Genomic DNA, 15284 nt, shown 5'->3' on the forward strand with positions numbered 1-15284 from the left:
AAAATTGTTCCAAATTCAAAAGTCACTTTCTATCAAATTCCTTTCTGCGGATAGAAAATCATACCGTTGCAAATTCAAATAAGAATTCCATTACGAATACAATTATCTGAAAATCATTTCATCTATATTATGCATTCCATTATTACTCATCCGATAGCGTAAAAGATCTTCGTGAATTGTTAAGCACAGATCCGCAAAAGTTTTTGAAATATTAGAACCGTGTTAAAATATCAGGTAGACAAATTTTTCCAACAATTATGTATCATTAACCGAGAAGGCAGTTTCTTTTGCAAATGCATTTCTCCACTACGTAACATTCTTTTGTTTCAGCATATGTATCTACTGTGCCCTCCTTATCATAACAAGTTAGTTTTAGTTTTATTGTTTTAAGCAAAATCAGAGCGGAAGTAATTAATATTTCTTTAAGTGACAATAAAATTTTAGATGCCAATATCGTTACTTACGACAAGGAAAGCGGTAAAGCCGTATAGGTTTTTTCCAACATTGGCAGTTACATTAAAAACTCATTTAAATCCAACTAAAATTCTTTCTAATTCAAATCACATTCCATAAAAAATTATAAATATTTCAAAATTATAATTCGATTTCTCGAAATTCAAATTTCAATTTTGTTCTTTTTATTAAATTGAATTTCCTTTTTGTTCATGTTTTGTTTCACTAAATTGTATTTGTTTTTCTTTTCATTAGTATGGCAGGTTGTCTCTTAAGAATGCTTGCTTCATGTATCCTCGTCGAAGGCATTTACCCCACCAGCTTCGTTGTGTGCACATCTGAAAAGAGAGAACGTTTCTTTATTTAAACAAAATCCTCTCCGGGACCATCTTGTATAGAGATGGAAAAAACGGCTTATAAATTTTAAATGTTGAAACGTTGTACTTTTTTAAATAAGCGTGATTATAAAAGGGACTTTTTATTTAAACGCGTTTTACTTTGAAGCTTACAAAGTCATTTAGAAAAACATTTTGGGCGCCTTCTAATTAGACAATTAGTAGCAGTAGAGTTCCTTGTGAAAGGGTTTGTTCAGGGAAGTACTGCCACCTTACCTGTTTCTGCCGCCAAGTAGTAACGTCAGCATTACTGTGTTCCGGTTTTGAAGGGTAAGGGTGCTGGTGAAATTACAGGCACATGGGTTTTGTCAACTTATGTCTCAGATTGACGGGCGCAGTGGCAGTGCCCCTCAGGTCTTTGCGATTTGAAGCTCTGAGTGGCACTGTAACTGTTATGGATAGACGTGTAGTTTACCATCAAGCGCACGACTTGTTCATCCCGTCACTTAATATTATAAAAAAATATCTTGCTCAAAATTAAAAAACCGTATACTTAAATAAACGTTTTCGTAATAATAATAATAAATAATAATGATGCATGCCGCCCATTAGGTTTTTTTATGATACAAGGTGACAGAATGAACCAGTCCTCCTGTGCACCTGGTAGTTAGCAACATGCCTGTCTATAACGGTTGCAGCGGTGCTTTAAATCACAAAGGTCTGAGGAGCTCTGCCACTGCGCCCATCATCCTGAGACATAAGTTGACAAGTCCCAAGTGCCTGCAATTTCACCAGCACCCTTAAAACCTTCAAAACCGAAAGGCAGTAATGTCAGCGGTGGCAGAAATAGGTAAGGTGGCAGTAGCCTGGACGAACTCTTTCACAAAGAGCTCTCCTGCTACTTAAAATGATGATGATGTAGCACGTACCTTGACCGGCTTGAGCACGAAGCACTTGGTTTGTACGACGTTGAAGAACACCTTGCCCACCATGTTGGACACTGACGTATCAGCTAGCTTCAAGCACGCACGGAACCTGAAAACATGAGTGGAATACTGTATTTACTACCATATGCAATGCATTATACAGAATTTTTCTGGATTTCTTATAATTTTGAGTGTTTATATTAGAATAGAATAGAAATCTTTTATTACTAAAATCTTTTACTATTAAAAAAGGTTGGACGACATATCGGCCAACATAAGTCGTTACTGCTAATTTGTTGTCTAACACAGGCAGCATGGCTAATATTATGCAATTTAATTATATTACTTAATATAATTACGTTTAACGTAGAGTTAAATTTATTATTTAAATTTTCTTAAAAATTAAAAATTTTTGTTCACAGTCTGACATAGGCTATAGCCTATGTGACGTCATATAGCCAGTAAAAAAAGACGCTTAAGCCCGCGCTCTTTGCGCCTGTGGTGCCATCCTGTCGCCATCAACACAAAAAAAAATGTTTTTATAGGAATTGAAACTACAGGTCCCATGGTCACGGTTGACTTTTGTTGAGTGACCATGGGACCTGTAAAGGGCCCGAAACGTCGGTTTGTCTGGAAAAACAAATATACGCGATTTAAATCCGGAAAAATAGTTTCATTTCCTATGTGTAACAATCGCGAAAACCTAAGAACTCGAAAATGTTTTTATTTGTTACTTTTTGTGGTTTCAAATAATGAAAATGTTCTTCAATAATATTAAATAATGTACTAAATGTGAAACTAATTGTTATAATCAACCGGAAAACCGCTTTATACGTGTCGGTCCCGACTCAAATGTTACTGTACTTATAATTTTTTTTAAAGTTTATTTTTTATAATATCAAGTGACGGGACGAACGAGTCGTGCGCCTGATGGTAAGCGACACGCCCGTCCATAACAGTTACAGTGCCACTCAGAGCTTTAAATTGCAAAGATTCGGATCTTTGGGCACTGCCACTGCGCCCGTCACCCTGAAACGTAAGTTGACAAGTCCCACGTGCCTGTAATTTCACCAGCACCCTTACCCTCAAAGCTGGAACGCAGTAACGCTGACATTACTGCTTGGCGGCAGAAATAGGTAAGGTGGCAGTAATACAATGGACGAACTCTTTCGCAAGGAACGTAGGTTATCCGACACGTCAAATAACATTTTTACGTCGAAAATGTTGGATCAATATGTCGGTTAACGAACGTACACGACAAACGAGATGCCCTTTAACGATATTGGTATATTAAGTGTGTTCTACCTGCACACGCGTTGACTGCCCGTAAAGTATGAAGATTTTCATAATCTACATAACATTCGCTGACTCGCTACAATAAAATCTCTAATAAAAACGTGAAATGTTCTCGTACCGTTATATAGTAAGCTATAACGCTATAACGTTATAAACTTATAACAGTTACTATCGGTTTAATATTCTAAAACGTCCCATAGGTATAAAATCTTCACGATATCTTGCGAAATCGAATTTTCTACAACATCTGCGTCGTTTAATGGACTCTGTGGCCTACAATTTCTGCATAATATGGAAAGCTCTCCAACTGTCTTGCTCCTAAGGATTATGTTATCGGTGTTCAGGCGAAAATTGTTAGCAACATCCAAAAGAAAACTTGAATCCACTTAAGAGTTGAGGTAGTAACCTCAGCACGAATTTAAATGTTTCCCGTACTAATACAATTCATTTTGCTTGGGTCGAGCGGTAGGGACACTGGCTTTATTTCAGAATTTATTTTTTTTACAAGCAAAAAAGCCATTTCAAAAATTTATATCGTATACTATACGTGTTATACTTAGTTTAGTTGATATTAAAAAAGTTATTGGATTATACGAAGTACATATTCAACAAAACAGTTTTGAAACTATTTTTCTGGATTTAAATCGCGTATATTTGTTTTTTCAAACAACCCAACGTTTCGGGCCCTTTACAGGTCCCATGGTCACGGTTGACCCCAGTCAACAGGTCCCAATCTGTAAAGGGCCCGAAACATTGGATTGTTTGAAAAAAACAAATATACGCGATTTAAATCCGGAAAAATAGTTTCATTTCCTGTGTGTAACAATCGCGAAAACCTAAGAACTCGATAAAACGGTTTTCTTGTAAAATTTCGAGGTAATTTTGTATTTTTCTTTTTTATCGTGAACATTTTTAGAAATCGTGTTTTCACACCGTATAGTAATCAATTTTCAAACTGCCAATTACTATTGATTAAAGTTCATAGTGCATAATTTGAGCATCTTTTATTAGGCTAAAACCATTGACTTACAAATAAATGGACGACGGGTCTAATACAAAAACCACGAAAAAAATGTCCCAAGTCAACCTATTCGAAATTTAAATTGTTATGTCATCGCAGTATCGCGCTGTCCGTAGAACAAATGAAGACTAAAGCGGAGTGTCGCGCTCTGTATACGATTTTAGCGCCTTACAAGTGCGGACACTTTTTAGCGCGGACCCGACGTCCATATAATTGTAAGTCAATGGCTAAAACCCACAAAACCTACAGTGTGTATCCTGAATTTTACTATATATTTTTCCAAATTGATTGATTCAACAATTTCCCTGTTATGCTGAATCAACCAAAGCCATTTGAGGTTGTATAGACTCTTAAATCATATTTCTTAAAGTAATATATTCGTGACAAAAATTCGTGAGTGCCGCTGGTTCGTTCCATTGCTTAGTTGGCATAGCATTTGGCACGGTTTTCTAGAAGACGTCGGTTCGAATCTGGCCGGATCGAAGGAATTTTTTCTGAGTGTTCTTTGTATTAATAATTATAACAAGTAATTTCACAAAAAATAATTGAATATCAATTCAATAAAAATCTAACAGACAGATATTTGATCATTGATTTTATATTTACTTTTATTATCTACTTCACCCATACAATATAGGTAGTATTTTTTAATATTCTTAACTTTAACTTTTGACATCCTGTATAGATGTGCAGCATATTCTAGTTGTTTAGTAGCAGTAGAGCTGCATTTCGGTGCTTGAGATATCATTTAAAAAGCCATAAACGAGTTGTAGTTGTATGCTACGCATCATTAGGTTGTGTTACGATACTTCGTATATGTTAATCGACTGCTTTTAAATAGATAATTTTGAGCACTATCTGATGCTATTTAAAAGGGATATTTGAGAACTTATCACTTTGCTGCGTTTTATTTCAAAAACGGCAAAATGAGCAAAAGAACTCTAGGGGTTGCTCTTTGTAAATATACAATTGTACACATTTATTATTTACTATATTTATTTCAAAGGGCCGCTATCACGGATTTTTGTCATCCAAGTATGCAGAAGCTGTAAAATAATTGTTAATAAACGGACCAGACTTGTTGGTTTCTTCAATAAAACTCCGTATAACTTCGTAATCTTCCGGTTCATCGAAACTTATGAAAGTAGACTGTATACATTTCCATAAAAACTTATTTGAACACCTTATCTCTATGCCCATCTGACTTAAAAATTGAAAAATCGAACAGCAACTCTGATCGGAATATCGAATAAGAATGAAAGAGAATCACCGATTCTTACAAGATTCGGCGTCTCCCACACCGTACCGGCCCTACGCACTGCGTACACCCCCCGGCCAATCAGAGCCCTAGAATTATTTATGTAATTCTACTGATATTATTCTGAACGGCCAGGCGCGTAAGTTTCACTAATAGTTTTAAATATCTTTCACAAGGAGCTCCATACTACTGAACAACTTGACAACATTGTTAACAGGTGACTCGAATTTATAGCCCAAGGTTTTATTATAGACTACGTTCCATTTAATTTCCGCAGCCAAAATATCCACAAGTAAGTAGGTATATTATTTCCAATGGTCACTTTTTATAACCGGCGCCATATGCCGATTCGCGCCATAACCGCGCCATGTAAGTACGCCATTAAACGACCTCGTAAAATGGCGCGAAAATTTGTTTTACGGTTTTGAAGTTGCATAAGAGAGTTATTTCCTAACAATCAAAGTAGTGGTATAAGCTGTTCGGCTGGAAATCATATGAGAGTCATATAAAAGCTTTTAATGCGATCATAAGTCATATAAATGCTTATTTTGGTTACCTTTATACAGTTATTATGTAACAATCAGATATCGTAATGGGCAGAGTATGTTACAATAACTTAACTGCGTCCGTGGCCGAACGCTTACCATGCTGGCCTGGCACGTAGAGGTCCCGAATTTGATTCCCGGGCCGGGAAAAATATTTGTATTGCCTACATTTATTTTAACTACACAAATTACAGCCAAACTCACGAGAGAAACAAATGTACGCCGTATAAATATTTCTCCCAGCATGGGAATCAAATCCAGCACCTCCGCGTGGTAGAGTGGTAGAGTTCGTACCTACAAAAAAACATGGCGCCGCAGCGAAAACGTGAGTACGTTTTACCCGTGCACCGCAATTAATTGATGGGCGAGTAACGTAGCTGGCAAACCGTTTTGCTTACTCGTAACACCCCTATCCACTTGAATAAATGTCACCGAACTCAGATGTAAGTAAACATTATAATTATCTTCAAAATATTGTCAACAATAATTCACATTTTGCAGCGGGACGAAGAAGTGCGCGTGGTGGTATGCGACACGACTGTTCATAACAGTGGCATAGCAGCTTCAAATCGCAAAGTACGCACTGTCATTGCGCCCGTCACCCTGAGACATAAGTTGACAAATCTCATGTGCTGTAACTTCGCTAGACGAACTCTTTCACAAGGAGCTCTACTGCTGCTACTAAACAACTATAATATGCTGTATATGGTCGATTAGATAATTTTATTTTATTGTTATTAATTTTGGCCTGAAGATCGATAATGTAATACTGAAGTAATATAAAATCAACTTATTATTACAGTATTATGACGCTTCAATTATTACAAACGATATCTTTTAAACGGCCATTCCAGAATTATTTTCTAAATGCGTCGCTGCGATCAAATGATAATTTGTTGGTGGTAACCCATTAAATGCAGTAACCAGATGAGACGAGAGAAAAAACCAAGATGGCGTCAAAAATCAATATGGCTGCAATAAATGGGGGAAAAGCGCATTATTTTAACGGCAGGGCTGTCAGATGCAGTAAGGATGAACATAAAGAGACGCTTTTTTTAAGAATTTGTTGCCAAGAAAATTTATATTATATCTCAATCGCTATTGAGAACTTGCTAATAAAGAAAAAAAAACAAAAAAAAATTGTTTTTGTTTGTTTGACGAGTTTTTGGATTTAATGATGTTCCATACTAGGTATACCGTAGACGTCTATATCTATATCTGTATCCGCATCCATCCGCATATTTTTAAATATCTGCTTCCATATCCGACGGATGCGGATACGGATGTTTTGCAGGTTATGACAAGGTCGTCGGGAGTAGGGCTATTCAAAGCGCACGCAGAGGTAATTAGCATTGTTTGTTATATAAACAAAAATTATTGAATTTGCATTGACTTACGAACTTTTTTATTTAACATATCCCAAGCCTATTCGCATAAAGGACAACCTATGACATTTTTACAAAAACTCTTAAGTACTTATTATACTCATAGCCTATAAAATTTTGGCATATCATTTAAAACCATAACCCACTTTTTAACTTCAAGAAAAGGAGGAGGTTCTCAATTAAACTGTATGTTTTTTTTGGTATGTATGTTACGCGATAACTCCGGTATCTGTGAGCCGATTTTGATGATTCTTTTGTGTTAGAAAGAGGGTACCTCCATAGTGGTCCCATTTAATTTTGAAGAAAATCATCCACCTGGAAGGGTGGCTATTCACGAAGATTCATTTTTATAAATAGCGCCTAAATTTTATTATAAGGAGCAATTATTTTAATGCTTGATTTTGCTATTCTCCAATTCAAGGTGTTTTTCTCTCTCAATATACTTTGAGTGGTGAGAACCGATTTTTATTATCTCCTGTGTCAAGTCCCGAATAGTGGCGAACTAGGGGATGAATCCGGGTTTGCGTACTTTCCGGTAACCGATTTCAATAAAACTTAGCAAATAGATGTAATTCCACGTACTTTTGAGGTCGGTTTTTTTAGTGCTCTGTACTGAGATTTTAGAAATTGAAATTGGTAAGTTCTGATAAGTTGAACACGTTAACTAATTTTAACTGTTTTTAAAATATTTTGTGCTCTATCTTTTGCTGTTTAAGACGGATAATTGACCATTTGTCACTTAGCCCCGTTTTAGTTAATGGACGGCAGAATCTTTTATCTTTTTTGCAATAAAATCGTGTAAAATTATCATTTACTCTGCACTTGTCGTCTGACAACCTAACCAATGCCTTTTCTCAATCTACGGAATACGCTGTACCATGAGCTCCATAGCAACGGAATTCACTTCGGAGTACTGCCAAGAACACCCAGATCAAAACCAAAAAAGTTAATTTCCTAAATTGGTCCTATCAGGAATCGATCCCGGAAAATCCTTATCCAGCGCCTACAGTGCAAACCGCCGAGGTAGTCAGTTAATCATCAAAGCCTAACCTCATTTAATTTCCTGTATTTTATGAAACCCAACACTGTGATGAAACTATAATTATATATATGTTGTTAATTATAACTATGTTATATATCAACATATTCTGCCTTCGCAAATTTGATCACGTTTCCGCTTTCAGGGCTCAAATTAAATGGCCCCCTATCCGTCTACGCAGGCAGAAGAGACTACTTTGCACGTTGCACTCCATTCTTTTCAATCCTCACTATCCAGAGTACTTGAAATGTAAATTTCAATACTTCTGTGACTCTCATAACCGCCCCCTTCGATCCATTAATTCTCTTGTACTCTTTATACCTTTCTTTCATTCTGGCTTCATGTCTGATTCCTTCACTCTTCATTCTACATTCTTTATATTTCTTTATCGTTATATTTCTTTATATTTCTTTTTTGTTTTATTTTTATCTTACCGCCTGCTTGGACGAGGCGCCATCTTTCTTTTTGTCCATATATGGCGCCACTGAAAACCAACGTAATGAGGCGTTCTTCAACGTCTCATTACAAAAAGCAGAGTGGTGACCGTTTTGGTAACATATAATGTATGATTGTGTTTGTTTTGTATTATTTATTGTAAAATGTTGCCAAATAAATTATTTTTCTTTCTTTCTTTCTTTCTTTCTTTCTTTCTTTCTTTCTACACGTCTCTCTCAGACTCCATCAGAAGGTCCTAGTTTATTCTCTTTCAAAAAGAAAGTCCATGTGCATCTTTTAAATTGTTTGTCACAGCGATAATCATAATCACCATCATCTTCTTCTGTTATTGTATGTATCATATATAAATATGTACTATGTATACAGATAATATGTATATGTTAGGTTTGTTTGCTATATATTTGATTATATATTTATTACATTTATGTTACTATTAAATTATTAATTTAATGTTTTGTTTAATTTGCCGCATTCGTGAATTTCGTTTTCCTCAAAGGTTGACTGGTAGAGAATGCTTTTAGCATTAAGTCCGCCGTTTGTACCATTCTGTGTTGTGGTCAATAAAGTTTAAAATAAATAGAAATACAACTTTTTATTACAAAAAAGTTTGTGGAATTCCATCTATTTGCCAAGTTTTATTGAAATCGGTTACCGGAAAGTGCGCGAAACCGAATTCATCCCCTAGTTTGCCACCCAAATATTTTCTTCAAATATAAATGGGATCACTACCGTCTACCAGTACCCTCATTTCAATAAAAAAGAATCAACAAAATCCTTTCACAAAGTTGTCGCATAACATACAAAAAAAAACGGTCGAATTGAGAACCTCGTTCTTTTTTTTTAAGTCGGTTAAAAACAGTACAAGCTGTACAATTGTACTTTCTAACAATACATGTGTTTTTCCGCGGCTCCGTCTGCGACTTAGCTGACCGAGGCTTTCTTATTCGCTTTTAACGACTAACACCCTCTTCGTATGCACTTAAGTTTTGTACAGAGTAGGAAATGAAACAGAGTCTCGCTACGATGGTCATGCCAAAAGAAATTAGATTTTCAAAAATTACAAAATTTATTCTTTATTACAGGTATCGATTTTTTTAAAGTATTCACCGTGAACACGTATACTTTTCCATTCGTCTAAACTACTTGGAAAATGTCGATGACCTGAATGATTCTTTAGATATTTCAGAAATCTCCAAGTTATAAGCAGCCAAAGGCATCTTCTTTGCTATCAGACCTCTTGCCTTTTCATTTTTCTTGAATTTTTGGAAAGAGGTAATAATCACAAGGTGCTAGGTTAGAGGAATATGGCGGGTGAGGCAGGATAGATACATTTTTTGTATGAAAATAGTCGAGTGTTCTAGCAGAAGTATGCGGAGCGGCGTTGTCGTGATTTCAGAGGAGGTGCCGGATTCCTGGCTTCGGCCGCTTGTCACACCAAGCTGACAACACTTTTGGGGCACAAACTGTTATATACCATTCGGAGTTAACTGTCCTTTGACCCTCTAGCACTACAGTAGCAACGTGTCCCGTCATACAGAAAAATGAGGCGACTATTTGTTTCTGTGTGCTTAATGTACGACGACATTTCGTTGGCGTCGACTCATCTTCAAAGCACCATACAGTGGACTGTCGCTTTGTTTCATGATCATAGTTATATAACCATGTTTCGTCACCTGTCAGTATATCATAAACGTTTTTTTTCTCACCAGTGTCGAATTTATCTATCATAAATTTGCACCAATCCACGCGACGTTCTTTCTGCTTATCGTTAAGTTTGTGCGGAATCGAACAACGCTTATGGAGAGACAGTTGTCCATGAATAATAGTTTGCAATGCTGCTGATCCAATGCCTAGTTCTCGCTCAAGCTCTACATATGTAGTTCGTCGGTTTTCGCGAATTACTTTTTCGACAGCTTGAACGTATTCTTGAGTAACGACCCGTCTTCCTGACTTTGCCTCATCTTCAAAGCTTACGCGTCCTCTTTTAAATTCAACAAACTAATTGAAAACTGTAGCTTGTGAATAAGCAGTATCATCAAAAGTTGTGGCTAAAAGTTCGAAACATTCTTGCGTATTTAAACCTTTTTTGTAGTCATAATAAATCATAACACGAAAATCACGTCGAGTGAGCTCCATTGTTGCGAACAAATTTGCCGCCAGATTGTTTCCAAAAAATAAAAAAATAAAAAAGAATTCGGTTTAAGACGTGTTCCATTTTCAAATTTATTAGCAAATAACCTGCCTTTACGACGGTGTATAACTTGCCAGTATCAAACAAGTGATTAAAGAGTATCTAAGTTCTTTTGGCATGACCCTCGTATAATATACACATTTAAGCATAAAAGACACAGAGAACGCGTGAGTGTCGGATCGGAAGCACGTCGGGTGTCATTCCACACGTGCGCGCGGGACCTAACCTGCTCCTGTTCCGCGCTCACGCGTTGGGTGTTGTCGTCCATATAAATACACGGAATTACACCCGCCGTGCTCCCGACCCGACACGCACCCGACCCGCACCAGCTGTTAGTGTGTTTCACGCCCCACTACTGGGCACGGGTTTCCTCTCAAGCTAGGGTTTAGGCCATTAAGTTTAGGTCTGTGGTCTAATGCGGGTTCAGGTTTCTTCACGATGTTTTCCTTCATCGAAAAACTCGTGGTAAGTTTCAAATTAAAGAGGTGCGAGCCCGGACTCGAACCCACCGCTTCTGCATGAGAGGCGGTAGGTCAAACCATTAGGACACCACGCCAAGTGGAACGCTAGTAAAATCGCCAAAATAATGCAGTGTTTTTTGAAAGTTTGATTGGTTATTTTATTTTTCTGTTTAATTTGAAAATAAAAAATATCTCTGTCAGTTTTCTGATAGCTATAAAGGTTTTCTTTTATAATATCAAGTGACGGGACGAACAAGTCGTGCACCTGATGGTAAGCTACACGTCTGTCCATAACAGTTGCCACTCAGAGCTTTGAATCGAAAAGATCTGAAGGGCTCTGCCACTGCGCCCATTGCCCTGAGGCATAAGGTGACAAGTCCCATGGGCCAGTAATTTCACCAGCACCCTTACCCTTCAAAACCAGAACACAGTAATGCTAACATTACTGCTTGTAGGCAGAAATAAGCAAGGTACTTCCCTGGACGAACTCTTTCACAACGAACTATACTGCTACTAAAAAAAAAGGTTTTATTTAAATACATGTGACAGTTGTCGCAAGCTAACGCATAAACATTGTAATGTATTTATAACGTACGCAAAAATTTAGCACTTTTAAAAATTCAATTTTTATAACTTTCTCTATGTGCTTGTTGCGGATCTTTGTTTTTGGTTTTCAACGACTTTTATGACATAGCGCCATCTGTGAGAAATCCATGAAAGTTTTTCTTCACCATTCAGTTACCTTTACAGCTACCAGCGGCAGACTAGAGATGTCGCTTTAATCATTATGATATTAAGTTAATTGAATATCACGATATCTTAATATCACAATATACGTCTATTTTTTGAGAAAATACTCCAGTAGTCTGTTATTATTATTGATACAAATATCGAATAAACACAAAGACAGTTTCTTTGGCCTGAACGGTCTTGAACGTCTCACGTCTATTACCTCAAAGTGGCTACGGTTGCGTGGCTTTAGTAAAAACATGATATTCAGTAAAAAATCTTGCAATTAATACAGCGACACCTCTGTCACTCTTGTGGTAGCTGTAAAGGTGCCTGGATCAGTAAAGAAACTCTCATAGAGGCTCACAGAGATTTGCATTTTGTGTTTGCTATGTAACAATTTATATAGTTTTATGTGCTTTCTCAAAGTAATGTAACGTAGAGATCATCCCTCTATACATTAATATAGCCCAACTTGAGCAATACCATTTTAACCAAACATCCTCTCTTTTCCCATAATCTGACAGCGAACACTAATTCTCCTAATTAGGAATGTTAAGCCGCCATTATCGATACATTGTAGCACACCTATGTAGCCTCTGAACAAAACTACTCTGTGCAGATTCCGCGAGCTGTGCTCTCGCTTCATTTGGTAAAGTCCTGGTCAAGCTTCTGTATAGAGACGGGGCAAGCATCGATACTTTTATAGTTCAAACAGAAAATTAAGCTCATTAAAACTCTTCTTTAATGCATGGTTTTTGTACTATCATAAACATTACGGATATCTTTGTACAGTTTTATAAACTTTTTGTTACTTGCATATTTATTAACTAAATTTTCCTTTATGACTAAACCAAAATTAATACAAAAATATTACACCATCTACAACATCTATATAATTTGAGCATGATTCATAGTGGTCATGGTGGCTGTGTCAAAAGCCGAGCCCGAAAACGTTGTTCTAGTAAATAACCCATTCTAATACTCATATTGCTTGTCATCGAATATGTCATCTACAATCCCTTCTGTTTATTTTTTTATGCGCCTATCTTTTAACGTCTTTAAGGTCTATCCAGCTCTTGCTTGACCTTAAAATATTGGCGCTAGTGCATTTTGGCATAAAAATTCGTGCTGTCAAAGGAAGAAATTAATTGATTTAAATATTCAAATCGAACTTCGCGGCCTCTACGGCGTAATAGGGTAGTGCATATTGCCAATACAAGGGTTTATATAAAATTTGTAACACTACATTGAATTTAAAGTCACGCTTTGGTCTCAAACTCGAATGGAATATTATCGAAACATTTGCCGACAACATCTCAGCTCTATCGTTACCCGCGTAAGCCATAAGTGGCTTAGTTACTGTACAAGTGCCACCAAATACCGAATCAATGCGGGCTAAGAACAAAAGAAGGATTATGTACACCCAAAAAAGAATTAGCGAAACGAAAATACCCCGAGAAAATGGCGCACTTTTCTTCCCGCTCTTTTTATTTTTTTTTGGTCTTGGTCTCGTTAGTATACGGTGTAGTCAGCATTTTTTTTAATGCCCGCATTTGATGTTTAGTGGCTTTTCTTGATTTATCAACGTATTTATTTTGAAAGTGGTGGTTTTAGTTTCGAATGAAAAGTTTCCAATAGACGATCTCGTAGCAGTAGAGCTCTTTGTAAAAGAGTTTGTCCATGTGAAGTGCTGTCACCTTTCCTATTTCTGCCGCCAAGCACAATGTGAGCATTACTGCGTTTTGGTTTTGAAAGGTAAGGATCCCCAACCCGCACTGGGCCAGCAAGGCGGATTATGGCCTAAACCCTCGCCCGAGAGGATGATAATATTTCAATAAAAATATATTATTTTAAATTGGTCCATTCTCGCGTACATTGTATACCGGGTGGAAATTTGTAATACCACCTGGAGGGAAAGTACTCTAAATACTGGAGATAGAAATTTTTACTTAAAAGAAAAATTCCTTTATTTTTTAAAAGAAATAAAACTGCATTCATAGATTTTCGAAAATTTCTAGCAACACGCGGGAATCGATCCCGCTTTAATCTAAAAAAAAAATGCATCCTGCACTTTTATTGCATCGATCGATAGGGTTAATTATAAGAATAAAATCTCTCTCACAAAATTGGTTAATTAAATTAAAAGAAAACATGAAATCTTAACGTATTTTAATAAAACGAAAAAAAGGGTAAACTAACTAATTAGTTGCTCGAAATGTGCTCCATTTTCTTGGATACACAAATTTAATCTTTTAACGAATTCGTTTTGAGTAACTTTTAATAACGTGTTGTGATGAATTGTATTACAAATCGTATTCTGACCCTCAGCCTTCAACTCGTTTACACTCGCATAGGATTTAAGGTAAATTTGATTTTTAACATATCCCCACAAAAAAAAAATCTAAAGGGGTGAGATCTGGTGATCTCGCAGGCCATCTGATTGTGCCGTTTGTACCAATCCAGGTATTAAAATGGTTACTAATGTAGGCAGTAGTGACTCTGCTGTTATGGGCGGGAGTGCCATCTTGCTGCAGAATTATTCGATTTCGCTCTTCCTCGTATAAAACATTTAACTCATTTCTTACGACATCCATTTCAAGATACTTAACAAGTAATCTGATGGACCTTTGAGTAAAAGTGCTTTAACTTGACCCATTGAATTTATAACTCCAGATTTCATTGTTTTTGTAAGAGAGATTTCCAAGTGGCATTACAAATTTCCACCCTGTATACAGTACATTGTATATTATATAAAGTAGAATGTTTATGCGGTGGCTAGGGACAGCTGTCACATGTATTTAAAAAGTGGAAATATTTGTGATTCTATATACAAAATAAAACTACTTTTGCTAGATAGAAATAACCGAACGAATGAAAGATTTTTGAAGATCTTATCGAGTTGACTATCGGTTTTAACCATCAAAGGAAAAAGAAAAAAGCAAAGACAAAATCCTTACTGGCAAGCGAGACACCTGTTTGTCTACGCTTTCCACTCCATTTCCCGCGCGTTCAGCCGCGCGCGCCATTTTCGAATTTCGAACGCAGCCTGTCAACGTCTAAACGGCCAGTGAGAAATTATCGGAGTAAAGATATTGAACAAAATGGCCAATGAAAAATTTTATAGAAAGCGATAAAATATGACATTTCAGGGTATTAAAAACTATATTACGGAGAAATACGACACAA

General features: G+C 36.6%; 1 protein-coding gene across 1 annotated transcript in view; it reads right to left on the reverse strand.

The window, feature by feature from the left end:
- Positions 1-661: 661 nt before the first annotated feature.
- LOC113226054 overlaps positions 662-15284 on the reverse strand; it is a 143326-nt gene continuing 128703 nt past the window's right edge. The window contains exons 7-8 of the mRNA XM_026458564.1: positions 1718-1823; positions 662-791 (exon numbers count right to left, since the gene is read on the reverse strand). Coding sequence (XP_026314349.1) covers positions 705-791; positions 1718-1823 — 193 coding nt within the window. The 3' untranslated portion in view covers positions 662-704. The remainder of the gene's footprint in view (positions 792-1717; positions 1824-15284) is intronic.

The sequence above is a fragment of the Hyposmocoma kahamanoa genome, unplaced genomic scaffold (genome assembly GCF_003589595.1).
Source record: "Hyposmocoma kahamanoa isolate Upper Pololo Valley unplaced genomic scaffold, ASM358959v1 181, whole genome shotgun sequence".
Lineage (NCBI taxonomy): Eukaryota > Metazoa > Arthropoda > Insecta > Lepidoptera > Cosmopterigidae > Hyposmocoma > Hyposmocoma kahamanoa.